Source organism: Echiichthys vipera, assembly GCF_963691815.1.
Source record: "Echiichthys vipera genome assembly, chromosome: 14".
NCBI classification, from domain to species: Eukaryota; Metazoa; Chordata; class Actinopteri; order Perciformes; family Trachinidae; genus Echiichthys; species Echiichthys vipera.
The window spans coordinates 6,942,423-6,955,655 of NC_139839.1; the positions used below are offsets into that span (position 1 = coordinate 6,942,423).

General features: G+C 39.1%; 2 protein-coding genes across 2 annotated transcripts in view; both read left to right on the forward strand.

Annotated features, from left to right (window-relative positions):
• LOC310956366 (microfibrillar-associated protein 3-like) overlaps positions 1-13,233 on the forward strand; it is a 150,867-nt gene that overhangs the window by 66,038 nt on the left and 71,596 nt on the right. The window lies entirely within an intron of this gene.
• Positions 1-13,233, forward strand: part of LOC310956977 (polypeptide N-acetylgalactosaminyltransferase 10-like) — a gene marked incomplete at both ends in the record, with an annotated part of 56,153 nt that overhangs the window by 6,726 nt on the left and 36,194 nt on the right. Inside the window, 2 exons of the mRNA XM_083927368.1 lie at positions 7,581-7,683; positions 11,561-11,699. Of these exons, the coding sequence (XP_083783494.1) occupies positions 7,581-7,683; positions 11,561-11,699 (242 nt within the window). The remainder of the gene's footprint in view (positions 1-7,580; positions 7,684-11,560; positions 11,700-13,233) is intronic.

Here is a 13,233-nt window from a genome sequence, read left to right on the forward strand (position 1 = left end):
CACATCTTGGCATCCCTTTTTAATGGTCTGGGAGTCCTATTGTGAATTCAAACAAAACTAACATTACTTGGTTAGCTTTAAGCATCAAAAATATGTGGATAGGGAAAGATTGGAGTTTGGGTTTAAATACGAACTATATGTACAGTCAACGTTGACTTTTGCTCTCATATGGAATGAGAGCTCTGCTGTCTTGGGGGAAATTCCTGTGGTATGGATGTGCAGTTTGTGTCTAGTTGTAAATGGTACTAAATATCAAGCAGAATGCAGCGTTTGAATGGAAAATGTAAGTTCATTTAAAACATTTATACATTTAAAACATTTTACCATTTTTCTTCTTCTCCTTTGTTATGACTAACAGACTGAGAAAAAGATGCTTGATGTGACATTTTCTGGAAAATGAAGCCTTTCTCTGAAAACACTGTGCTCTGCCAAAAAACACCTAAGCAGCAACTTAAAAACAAAAAAAAACATTGAAGCTGCTGTTCATCGCTCTTGTGTGTGTGTGTGTGTGTGTGTGTGTGTTTGCGTGCGAACATGCCCATTTGCAAATACCGATGTTCTTGTCCCTGTCTCCATCCTTTACATAATTTTTACTTTGAGTTAGGAGTGAGAACCTACATCTCAATTTTGTCATTGGAAAAGCAGGTGGTCCAAAGATTTTGTAAAATCAGTGTTCAGCTCATTATCCATCAATATCTGAGCCAAAGTCTGAGACCGCAGGAGGCAGAGGACTCAAAGAGTCCTGCCCTCTCTCTGGTCCTCTTCCTGCTCTGTCCTTCTCAGCGGGAATTGGGATAATGACTCCTTTTGGGATATAATGGATTGTGCAGTGGCCTTGCTGAGCTTTTCCTTCAGGGGGCTTGGAGTGCCTCACTGCAGGGACCTGATGTCTGGCTCAGACAGCACAGGGAGCACACGCCTATAAGCATTTGCATGTGTATTAAAACAGGGCTTAGTGTAAAGTCAAACACCTTGTCAAATTTGTGACGATGTCTTTCACGACTCAAATGGGATAAAAAATATTGCTCTGCGTCTGTTGCAGCATTCTCACCCACTGTCATGACTTGTGAAGGGACAGTCAAAGGACTTATTCGTCTCTGTTTAACCTGGCCTCTCACTGAACTGAAGCCGGAGTGGGTCAGTTCGTGCATGCAGAAGTTTCATGTTACTAGAAGTGGTAACAGGGGATTTGTGAGCCTCCAGCAAAGAATGGCTTGCCTGTGAAGTGGCTGAAGGTGGGGGAGGAGGAGCCGAGGGTGAGGTGAAATAGGAAAGTCAGGTAATTGTGTCTCTGGGGGTCGAGGCAGATCTGTCTGTGATCTGACAGAATCGGAAGAGGAAGAAAAGAGAAAAGAAAAGCTTCCTTTTCCTACTCTGAGCTTCTGTCTGCTCTCAGCAGAAGGAGAGGAAACAGAAAAGGGAAGTATTGACCCAAGGTGGTCTGATTCGTCCTCCTCAGAGAACGAATGGGCAGCTCTGTTCTTATCAGACTTACTGCACCGCTGGTAATACCAGCTTTTCCCCTTTATGGCAAACAAAGGCAGTCCTCTATCGCTCCTTGTTCGCAATCCGCTTTTGTTCAGCATAACAGACCTGGAAACAAGCAAAGCATTGTCTGTCATTGTCAATAGTGGGTGCTAGAATTAAGAGAGCAACAATGCTTTGAAAAAGTGCTGCATGTTTTGGGGCTGATATTGATTAAGAGCCATCGTCTGCTATCATAAAGCTGAGGCAATAAAATAGAAAATTAAACATTGCTGTATTAGTGTTAATATTAATTATTGTGCAACACAGTCACAATTTCCAACCTGTAGTTACATCAGTGCTTTATTGCAAGCAATCAGCAATGAACAACAACTCCATGAGACTTGCTGTACGATGGTTAGTGCATGGGGTGTTTTTTTGTCCCATCCTAGTATTTAAGCAAATGGAGATGATGGTCTGATTTGTGGTGCAACTAGAATGGGCATTCAAAGAAATCTGTGTCACAGTCTGTTTTCCTCTTTTCAGATTTTTAGGTATGTTACTGTATGCACAATTAAGTAAATATCTGTCAAGTCCTTAATACAGTGCACCATTTGTAGGCTGACACAATTGCAATTTCATGCTTGCATGATGACAGTTCAGTGAAAGTTCTTGAATTTAACAAATGACGACCTGTTTGTGGCGCTAGATTAAAAGTGACAGGATCACCTAAGTCATTACAATTTATAGTCTGGGGATAATGAAGGTCATTACCAAGTTTAATAGTGTAGTGATATAGTAGTCACTGTGTATTTGGATGCATACATTTTCCATGCTTCCCTGCTGTGCATTGAACCTATCTCAGGCATCATTATTGCCATGCCTGACTCATACAAGACAACTTTGTGCAAAGTCAAGCGACAGATTTTCTAGACAATCCCCTGGAGATAGAACCATCAGTAGCTTGCATTGTAACAGCAACAGCTCACTCTTTCACAAATGAAAATACAGATTTGTACACTGATTGAATTAATGCTAATTTCTGCCAAGAAACACAACATCATTATTTTATATATTTAGTGTAGATTGTTGACTTGGCAGGTTTGTTATACTCTTGGGAATGCTGGAAATAGTGATATGATACATAACTTACAGAGAGCAATACAAACAACTGCAGGGTTTATTCAGAATAGTCCTACAAGGTCTGTTTTCAAACAGACACGATGCAAAGCATTTGGAAGGTGGACGGCAACAGCCTCATGTGATTTAAAACATGACATACTAATATCTTGGGTTAAACTTTTTCTCTGCAGAGTTTTCCATTATTTAGAAGACACGTGAGACCTCAGAGGTCAGTGGCATTTTTTTCTGATTTTGCCCTTACTTATGTCGCAGGAGAAAAGGTTCTCCTTTGTGCAATAGTACATACACTGAACAATAAAGCCAGTGACCAAAGGATGATGAGGTGAGTCTTTTCAGAAAAGCTGATGCCTCAGAGGTTAGCATGGCATTTCTATTCATTGTGGTACCACTCTCTTCGGATTTTGAGGCGTTGAAGACCTTTTCACGTTTGGTCAGGTGCGACGTGTGATAAATTTTCAGTTGGAGATGGTATATATGCTAAATATGTTGGGCCAAGAATAGGAGGCAATGTAGAACATTACTTAAATAGAATGAAATAGTACAATGAAATGGAGCAGCAGGGGAGATATTTCATATTCTTAAAGTGCAACTGAACATTCACTTCGCCACACCCACCTCAGTCAATGTTGCTATGTCCATCATACTATCATTAATGGATACTGCTAAATAATCTCTGTAACTTTTGCCTCAATGGGTCTGATTTTTCACACACCACTATACTAGCTGTTTGGAGCCTTTTAACTCTGTCCCTGTCCATGGTGCGGAAAGAGTTAAACCCAGTTTCTTTGTGTATGCTACTTAACACACACAAAAACACACTTCAAAGTGGAACTCACAGTGTTTATCTGCACCCAGGGACATATAGATTGTAAGCAGCAAACATTAGATGAATAGACCATTAGAGGGCTACATGAAAGTTAATTAGTGATCACATGCAGGTGAAATGGTCTCTCCACTGTCTCTCTGTCTGCCGTAAGCTGAATATTCTGCTGAATAAATGTAATAAAAACAATTTAGATTCATATAGCGCCTTTCAGGGAACCCAAGGATGCTTTACATACGTGGGGCATACAACCAAACAGTCACACACACAAAGAACACAAAACATCTAGGGACCAAAGGCCTTGGTGAACAGGATGATGGGTGAGAAGATCTCCAACCTTCCAGAAATAAACTAAGAATTTCCGTTGCAGCTTGTCATCTATGTGACACTGTGCTTCCTGAATGATTGAATAGTAGATGGAGGTAAAACATGGGCTGCATGATTTCTAGTGCGGCTCTTGTTGTGTCCTATTAGCTAATCTATGCTGCACCTTGAATATCGATGGAGTAGAAAAGTGCCAGAAGCAGTAATTTGTTTGTGGCAGCATGGAGTCTCGTCCCTGTGATGATGGCCATTAGGAAGGTAGCAGCAGAGCGCACAGCAGGGAGGTAGATGAAGCGACAATAAGAGTAGAATAACGATGACTGTGTTTACTGTTCTTTCTTTCCTTTTTGTACAATATGAAGGCCGATTACAAGCTTTACAAGGTGGATAGCGGTGATGTGGTTGATACTACACAATACAGACGCACAGCAGTGTAGATTCAACCATTTTATTTGAAATCCTACCCACTTCACCAGTTGACTCAGATCTTTTTCAAGATTTTATTTCGTGAGATAGCAGCAGGCCAGGCACTGGCAAATGATGGTTCGGTTTGCTTGTATCTTTTCAGATATATATTTACTGTCTTATTCCTGAATATTAAGAATACGATGATTGGTGTTATGTTTGTGACGATAGCAGTTGACTTGAGCTGACTTTGCAAAATTCATCCCAGTCTGGCCTGAATGTTGTCGAGCTTTGGTGAAGAGCTGTTTCTATTAGTGACAGGGATTTATTCAATGTGGTTGATGTCTGAAGATGCAGTAGTCTAGTCATAGCTGTCTCCGTAGAACTATGTCAGTAGACAAAAGTCTGGCTGGTGGAGTTTATATTGTCTAGGTTGTTTAATTCTTTAAACCCATCACAATCGTCTTGGGTGGCATTAAGGTCCGGATGCAATGATGGTGGCCTTGCAAAATAGATAGCAGGGATAGCAGAAGGGGAGGCACATGCTGGCCAATGACAGGCTTAATTGCGAAAGTCTACATCTGGTGAGCCAGACTAAATCTACAAACAAGCTGACAAAGTGACTAATACTGTGGATCAGTGGGTTAACAGTGCTGAGACAGAACCCAACAGTAAGAAACAAGGGGCTAAAATAATCTAAGAATCTCTGTAGAAGTGCAAAATTGGGGTTCTGTGGGTTTTGTGTTAGTCATTACTTTCATTTGTCATGAGCTTTATTTATTGCAGTTTTGATTAACGAAAAAAAAATAAACAAAAACCTCTACTTGGACAATATAGATACTTTTATTTTCATGCATTTTTATTCATAGACCAGTTTGATTTTCACTGTAACCTCAAGAGAAAAATACTCCCTTTAGCTGAGCACTGGTGCCATGCAGAATGTATAATACATTCAAACTGAACTGAGCTGAACTGAACTGAAATGAGTTGAATGAAAATGAATGTGCCTCTATGGTGGGAGGAAATTAATGCTGGGTTTATGTGAATTCTGGTTTAATTTGCATCACATTAGTGTTGGGTGATTAAGATGTCTAAAAGTGAGATACCCCCAGTTGTTTGTTCTTTGAAAAGTCCTCTACATTTGCTGGCACAGTCACTTCCTTTAGGTTGGAAGTATAAAGATGGAGTCTCACTTAACGTCAGGTCCTAGTGTGACACGATGAAATCAAACATGAAGCAAAACTAGGAAAGAGTTTATTTCTTTCGGACCCCAATTGATGATGAATAAGCCTCTGTGATGATCTCCACGCTTCATGTCAGCATGCAGAATGGGAGTGGTAGCTGCTCCAGCTCAATGACCTCATACAGATCATCCAGAATTCGTTATATCGCTAACACCACCAATCAGAATAATTAAAAGAACTAATTATGCTTAAAAGAGGTCGCACTAAATAATCAAGATGCTGATTTTCTACAATTAATTAGACTTAAATGGTGTTGAAACTGTTTGTTTCATGTGCCTGCTCTGGTGCATTAAGTCCAGCCAGTCTGTCAGTCAAAAATTGTCTGCCAAACCACAATGTGAATGAAAGATGCAAGAGCATTTTCATGTTTTTTGCATGTCACATTTCCATCACACTTACTTCATATTATGTCTGAGTTGTCTTAATTTGGTTTGATGCTGTAGTTGCTTTTTTTTTCTAATTACCAAATCCAGTTTTATTCAAATTCAGCTTGAAGGAGACACACTGATGTCAAGGAAGGAGAAATCCTTTTGTATTCATAAGAATTATGTGTTATTAAAAAAAATGATATTACAAAATTACATAAATTATCAAAGTTTGTTTTCTGTCAGATTCATCAGGTCATTTTAACCACCATTATAGTCAGTCATAGTCATGAGTCATTGTTTAATAATTTGGCGATTATACATAAATAGTCATTTCTAACACAATTGTGTAGTGTCATAACCATAGCCACAATTATAGGCTTTTCTTCTTCTTCCTGTCCCAAATCCACACTACGAACAACGCATGTTTTGGGTAAAACAATGTAGTTGTACATGAAAAGTGACAAAAGTATGCATGTTTACTAAAAAAAAAGCTTAATTTTTAATATCTGCTGTTTGTCCACTAACTCTCTCACAATGCAAGTAAATGGAGAAGATTAAATGGAGCTGCAAAAGAGAACTAACAAAAACTGCACATGTGAGATAGGTCCAGAAAGATTTTAACAAATCAATTATATGTTTAATTATGAATGGCATTCTAAAGTCGGAGTAGACTGACCTCCTACAACACATTCATTCATTCATCTTCAATCGCTTGTCCCTATCGGGGTCGCGCACGGGGGTGGGGTGGGGTGGGGGGCTGGAGCCGATCCCAGCTGACATTGGGTGTAAGGCGGGATACACCCTGGACAGGACACTTATTAGTACCTTACCTATAGTTATACCTGTATAAAATGGTAACTTATACCTTGATTTATTGATATTACCTAGACAAAACAGTTCACTACATTGATAGTATGTACTGTATACGATGAGCATGTAGTATGGGATATTGACAGTGTTCCATTTGTATTTTATATAATATTTACCACCTTCGCTGACTCTGAAATGTCCGAACTGGAAGCAGCTGCTGTCTGCACTTTTCACTTACATGAGCAAACACTCATATTGCACCCACAGTGGCTGTTTGATTATATTCTGGTATCAGCTAACAGCCCGGTTAACAGAACTCCATGCAGTCAGACGTATTGTATTATCAACATTTCACTAATTGCCTCGTCCCATGGAGCTAATTGATTTATCATTGTGCTGTGTACTGGAAGTAATTCCTAAAGCAGAGAGAATTTCATAAATGGCTGCTTTTGCATTTTAAAGCAGTAGAGTAGAGAATACAGCTTATGGTGAGGAGGGTGTGCATTTGTGTCACAGCAGTGAAACTGAATGTCATTTAGGTGTCATACAGACATGTTTTGTTTGTGTATACCTTCAGCTGTCAGCAGCACAGTTTAGGAAGAACAATAACAATGTAGATTTTGACTGAGCAGGAGGAAAATTAATTAAAAAGTCAGTTTTCTCAAAGAAAATTAGCTTTATCTTTTATTTTTCCAACATTGTACTGCACCAAATTTTAATGAATTATTCATTTCATAGATATGAATGGATCAAATGTATATTATTTAGTAACACAAGATATCTGTAACTATTTTCTATTCTCTAATATCAAAGACAATCCTGTTTTATTCCTCGTTAACCACCACCTAAAATCATACATGAATAATGATGTTCTTCTTGTCTTGGCCTAAATTATGTGGTTGATATCATATACATATATACATAAACTGAAAGACTTAGCAGCTGAAAAGACATGATGGAAGTCTCACTGGTTTGTATTCTTTCTGTGTGTTCTTGCAGGGGTTTAACCAGATGAGGAAGGTCGCCCAGGTGGGACTCGATGGTGTGCGGCGGACAGACTGGCACGACTACGAAGCAATGAGGAGAGATGCCGCTCGCTCAGGTAGGTCTGACCTCGATGCTGAGGCTCTTTTGTTTGGGAACGTGTGCTCAGAACATCTGCTGCCTTTCAACGCAAGACCAAACACGTCTACACACTGTGGTGCTGCAGTACAACTGTTTTTCCTCTACTAATTCTTTCCAAGTGGCACGATCTCTCTCTCTCTCTCTGTCTCTCTCAGGAGTAGTGCAATTTAATTCTGTGAGTATAGCTCTGAGTTCATAATTAAACACAGTTAAACTTATACAGTCAGCATTGATTCAGCGTCAGGCATTTAGTGGGAAACATACCTTTGCATTTTTGTTACAAATGTTACAGATTCAGCAGACTTTTATATGGTATTAGATGGTACACAAGGTAAAAAATGAGCTGTATTTCTGACAGAGTACCAAGAGGTTTGAGACTCTTAAAGAACATGAAGGGGATTTTGAGGAAAAGTCACTGGTTTGGAGTTTATTTAAAGCCCCATGGGGGGGCTCATGTACTGTAACAAGTAAATTTTACATGCACTAATTGTGTCTGTTGAATCATCAATAGAAAAGATAAACAAATATACAACTGTACAATTGTCTTTGATTAAAAAAGTACAAGCCTGAGGACCAGATAAGTGATGTCCTGAAGGTTTTTGTTTCAATTTATTAATCTGGGAGAGGAAAGAAATTAATATCTAGATTATACAAAGGTCTCCAAGACTCCTCAAATTCCAACAGCCTGCATATTAAATGTAGATGGGAAAGGGAGGGAAATTTGGTCGTATCTAAGGATGAATGGAAAAACATTTGTAAAGTACAATGGAAAACCACAACTTCCCAAAAGTGGCGCAAGTTTGGATGGAAAAACATTGTGAGAGATTTCATAACACCTACTCAGAAGAGGATGTGTGGTTCAGATGTGGCCAACCATTATCATTTATTTTGGGAATGTCCGAAAAATTCAATTTTTCTGGCACGACATTCTTGATTGTCTGGAATATATGTTTCGAATGACTATACAATTGGATGTCAGCTCAGTGTATTACTTCACCATAGCATTACATATCCAATCAATAGTAGACAAATATCGAATGAAGATATTGATTGCAGCAAAGAAAGCTATAAAAAGGAAATGGCTACTACCCAATGCACCGACACTGGAAGACTGGCAAAGGGCTGTTCACAAAATGTACATCACGGAGAGACTGACATTCGCTCTAAAATTGCATTCAGAGAAATTTAAAAGTTGGTGGTCAAAATGGATCAGATATATAAGATCCCGGAAACCTGAACTGCTTTAAGTATCTTCATTACATGGCTTGAAGTACCAGACTATTAATCTTGATGGAAAAATTAGTAAATGTGACATCTTTTGTTCAAATGTTCATATTTTATACATTGTAAAATGAAAGGGACAGTAATAGCTTGTAGAATATGTTAGCAAACCAGTCCAAGTTCATGTTTTTGCTTAGCTCTGTGTGTGTGCAATGGCACTGAAATGACTTTCAATGTTTGCCCTGATAAAAATACAATAAAAATAAATCAATAAAAAAATAAAAAAGTACAAGCCTAACCTGTGTTCCAAGATCTTTCTGGAGCCATATCACCAGCACCTCTAATTCATTGCACCAATGAGTTGAGCCTTTGGTTCCTTGTGCAGCACATTGACAGCCATGTACAGGACACTCAACAAATTAAACATTTTTTAGTATCTTTACTACAAATGTGACAAAATGACACCCAGAAAAAAGTCATAAAACTTGCACATACTCTGAACCTGCTGAGAAATATGTAATAAGAAATGTACAGTATGAATTTGAGCTTAGAGAGTATTCAGCACAATGGAGAGAGGCTCATTGAGAGACTGAGTCTGATGGCTTATGGCTGCCTAGAGAGAGAGCGGGAGATACCCAAACCTGTCCGGAGCACATTGCATTCCCTCAGCTCAGTATGCAAGTGTGTGTGGTGTGCATTCTCCAGTTAAAGCAAAACACATGAATATCTCATTTAAAAAAAGAAAAAGAAAAGTCAATTAAATAATCAGTCAAAAGGTTACTCAGTCAAAAAGAATCTTCCAAGAATCTTTTCAAAATATTTCTTAGGGTTGAGGTTTTGCCTGAGAAGCACTAGAAGACATCATTTCAGTGATGAAACAGGTTTATTATGTGGGGAGAGGCAAGAGTTTATCTTTCAAATGAGCCATTAAAGTGAGGAGTTATTTTCCGCACTTATTACCTTTAGGAATGTAAACAGATCATTTCTGCCTAATGGAACAAGGCAGCTCATTTTAATTTGTCACTCTCCTCTGACTCTAGATCAGCCTCAATGCGTGTGTCTCTGTGTGTGTGTGTGTGTGTGTGTGTGTGTGTGTGTTTGTGTGCAGTGCATTGATGAGGGGCTAATGAAACATGCAGCACAGTGTTTTTTGCTGCACTCCTTAAAATGAGCTCACAAGCTTGCTTGCATGTGGAGAAGAGTTGTTGGACAGTGGTTAGGTAATTGCTTGTGTGTATACAGTATGTCTTACATCTAAGCTAAGTGCCTTACCATATATATCTAGAATGTATATATTGTGGGTATATATTGACTGCCTTAGTCTGAAACAATTAGAGGATTTATGTATCAATCAATGGACTGTAAACCTATTGGGAAATTCCTGTTTGTATAAAGGATAAACTAATTAGAGGGTTCAGGCTTAAATAGCCTGTGAAACAGAAGCAGATTTTAATGGTAGAGAAGTGACATCGAAAACACACACTATACATTAAATGTAACCAAAATTGTATGTTCATAGTCATACCTTTCATATTGTACTTTGTTGCTGTCATCTCTAAGAGCTCACATATCATAAAGATAATTACAGACTACCTTTTAAAAGACAAAACAGCTTTTGGTCTCCAACATCCACAGATCATCAATTGGTTTAGTGAACATGGACATATAATCGACTTTTGATAGGGTTGATTAGCCTTGTGTGACCATCCTGATTTTGCGAGGTCCATTGTATTTTACTCGCAGAACAGTGTGGTAACATGCGACAGAGAAAGTTTGTAGCTGTTTGCCAAGCAAAAGTGCGATCAGTGTTGGTTTTGAGGCGAGTTTAAAGTGGAAATTAAGGCGCAAAATCATTCCATGGGTTTTTTCGGGACTTATATACATCAAATAAGCCATCAAGACAGTTTTGAGTATGACCTATAATGGACGGACCTGGCTAACACTGATTAGCTTGGGGCAGTACGCTGAAGGCGTTAAAACGGCTTTTCTAACCTCTAATACTGCTCAAAATAACACCAAACCTCAGCAGTAGCCTGATACACACGCATAAACTGTAGCACCAACAATGTAGTTAGCCTACCTTGAGTTCATTTAAAGAGTGTTTTGAAAGACTTACCAACTGGTAAGTCTATTACCAAATGCAATCCAAAAGAAAGGAGCCCATTTGCGTTTTTTGTGCCGAAATTACACTTGCAAATCTGACCTGCTCTAGACACATCGTCCGACAGCTGTAGCCCTAATTTTTCTCTTGGATCCTTCTGTTGGAATATATATCGGGCACCTTTTATCCGTAAATTCACGTTACACAAACGGCAAATATCTTTTATCGACATGTTGTTTACTTTCTTAGTTTTGCCTCAATGCTCTGTTATAGTACGTCATACCCTTCAATGATCTGATTGGTTGATTTGGCCCCATAGACAGATGGTTTATCCAATCAGCAACCAGTATTTCAGCCCTTCTCAAAAGATCTCCAAACAAGAATTCCCAGATGGATATGCTGAGCAAATGCGAATCATGCTAATCAATCCATCTGGTAGAGTCAGGTTAAGGGTTGATAGGACGTGTTGATTATTTAAACACTGAGCAGATTTCATTTTTCAATGACCTGTATGTGTGTGTGTTTGACGTAGGTTACGGTGAACAGGGGAAGCCGTTTCCTCTGACAGAAACTGACCGGGTCGACCAGGCCTACAGGGAGAACGGCTTTAACATTTACATCAGCGACCGGATCTCCCTCAACCGCTCCCTCCCTGACATCCGTCATGCAACGTGAGTACTGGTGTTCGGCGTCTGTGTGTTTATACTTCCTGCAACCCTCTCTCCTAAATAAGTTACATTCACATACAGATAAACTGCTCTCTCAATTATGTTTGGAGGGAAACTGGTATTATTTTTACATAACTGAGACCAAGTCTGTTCAATACAATTACAAGTAAATATCCTAGATGGTGGACAATACAAGGCCTGTCTCACCCAAATGTTCCAGGATTGTAGCAGACTGTAACTTGAATAGTTTTTTGCTGTTCCTTCTCAAGCAGTGGCAGCTGGTGTAATTTATTTTAGAGGGGCTTTGTCAAAAACGTTCTCTCAGAAATATATAACCTGTACTGGCAAGAAACAGTGAGAAGATTGTGTGTCAATATAATGTACACAGACACAGTTCATATTGTCCCTATTTGATTCCCATCAATAACCTCAAACACATAGTTTTAAGATGATTAACATGTCATTGCTCAATTTAACATAAGTAAACATACTTTTTCTTTTAGATGTTTCAATATTTAATTTTGCAAATAATTATACTGGATTTTCAAAGAGAGATCTCCCTTTTTCATATATTATTCAGAAAGGGGCTTTAGGTCATTTGCTCCAGTATTTCTCCAGGCTTGATCTGTTATTTTAATTTTGGAAAAGGAGGAAAGGAAAGCAGGATAGTTCCTGAGCATCACAACAGACAGTTGTCTATGAAGTTTTTACAAACCTCTCGTTAAACGTCGATCGTATTCTCACCTTCTCTAAGTGGTTGTCTTGACAACTGTAACATCGCGCTGATGCAGTCCAAGTTGTTTAACAAGTTGTCTGTTAGTGATCTTTTCTTAAACAGATTTAGTTTGAGAGATTTAACAGTTAAAGCCCCTGAACACCCACGCAGGTGTTTCCAGTTATTCTGGCTGATTAGACCTCTGCTTGGGCTGAAGGTGGGCGGCGCTTTGATGAGAATGTGATGGGAATATATGAGGTCATAAATGTCTATCTACCACTAAGAATGATAAAGATGTACTTGTCCTGCCTTAACAAGTGAAACAAAACTACCAGGAGTCTCAGGAAGACTTAACTGAAAACACCTGTGTGGGTGTTCAGGGGCCTTAAAAACACTGGTCGGCTCCAGGTTTTGATCCCTCCCACTACAACTACCGTTTCAGTTTCCAGTCACACGTAGGCTGTCACTCAGACTTTTGGAGAGACTAGGGGTGGTTCGGGGCGATATCGCCCTGCTGTCCCATGAATTCATCCAGCGAGCACAGCATGGGCGCTCCGAAAATTCCCCTCTATCTCGTCCGAGACCTGTAAAGTCACGAGACCAGCTTTCCTCGTCTTGGAAGCAGCTCGGCAGACAAAGAAATGAGAGATAAGATAAATATTTCAATGGAGTCGTTCATTTCAGTAACTTTTATTGTAGAAAATGCATTATAAGCTACTAATTGACCACACAATTATAATCATAGGATGAAAATAATGAATAAATTAAATCACTAAAACATTTTTTATACATTTTGATGCAGAGCAGGAGGGGCGGCGCCCT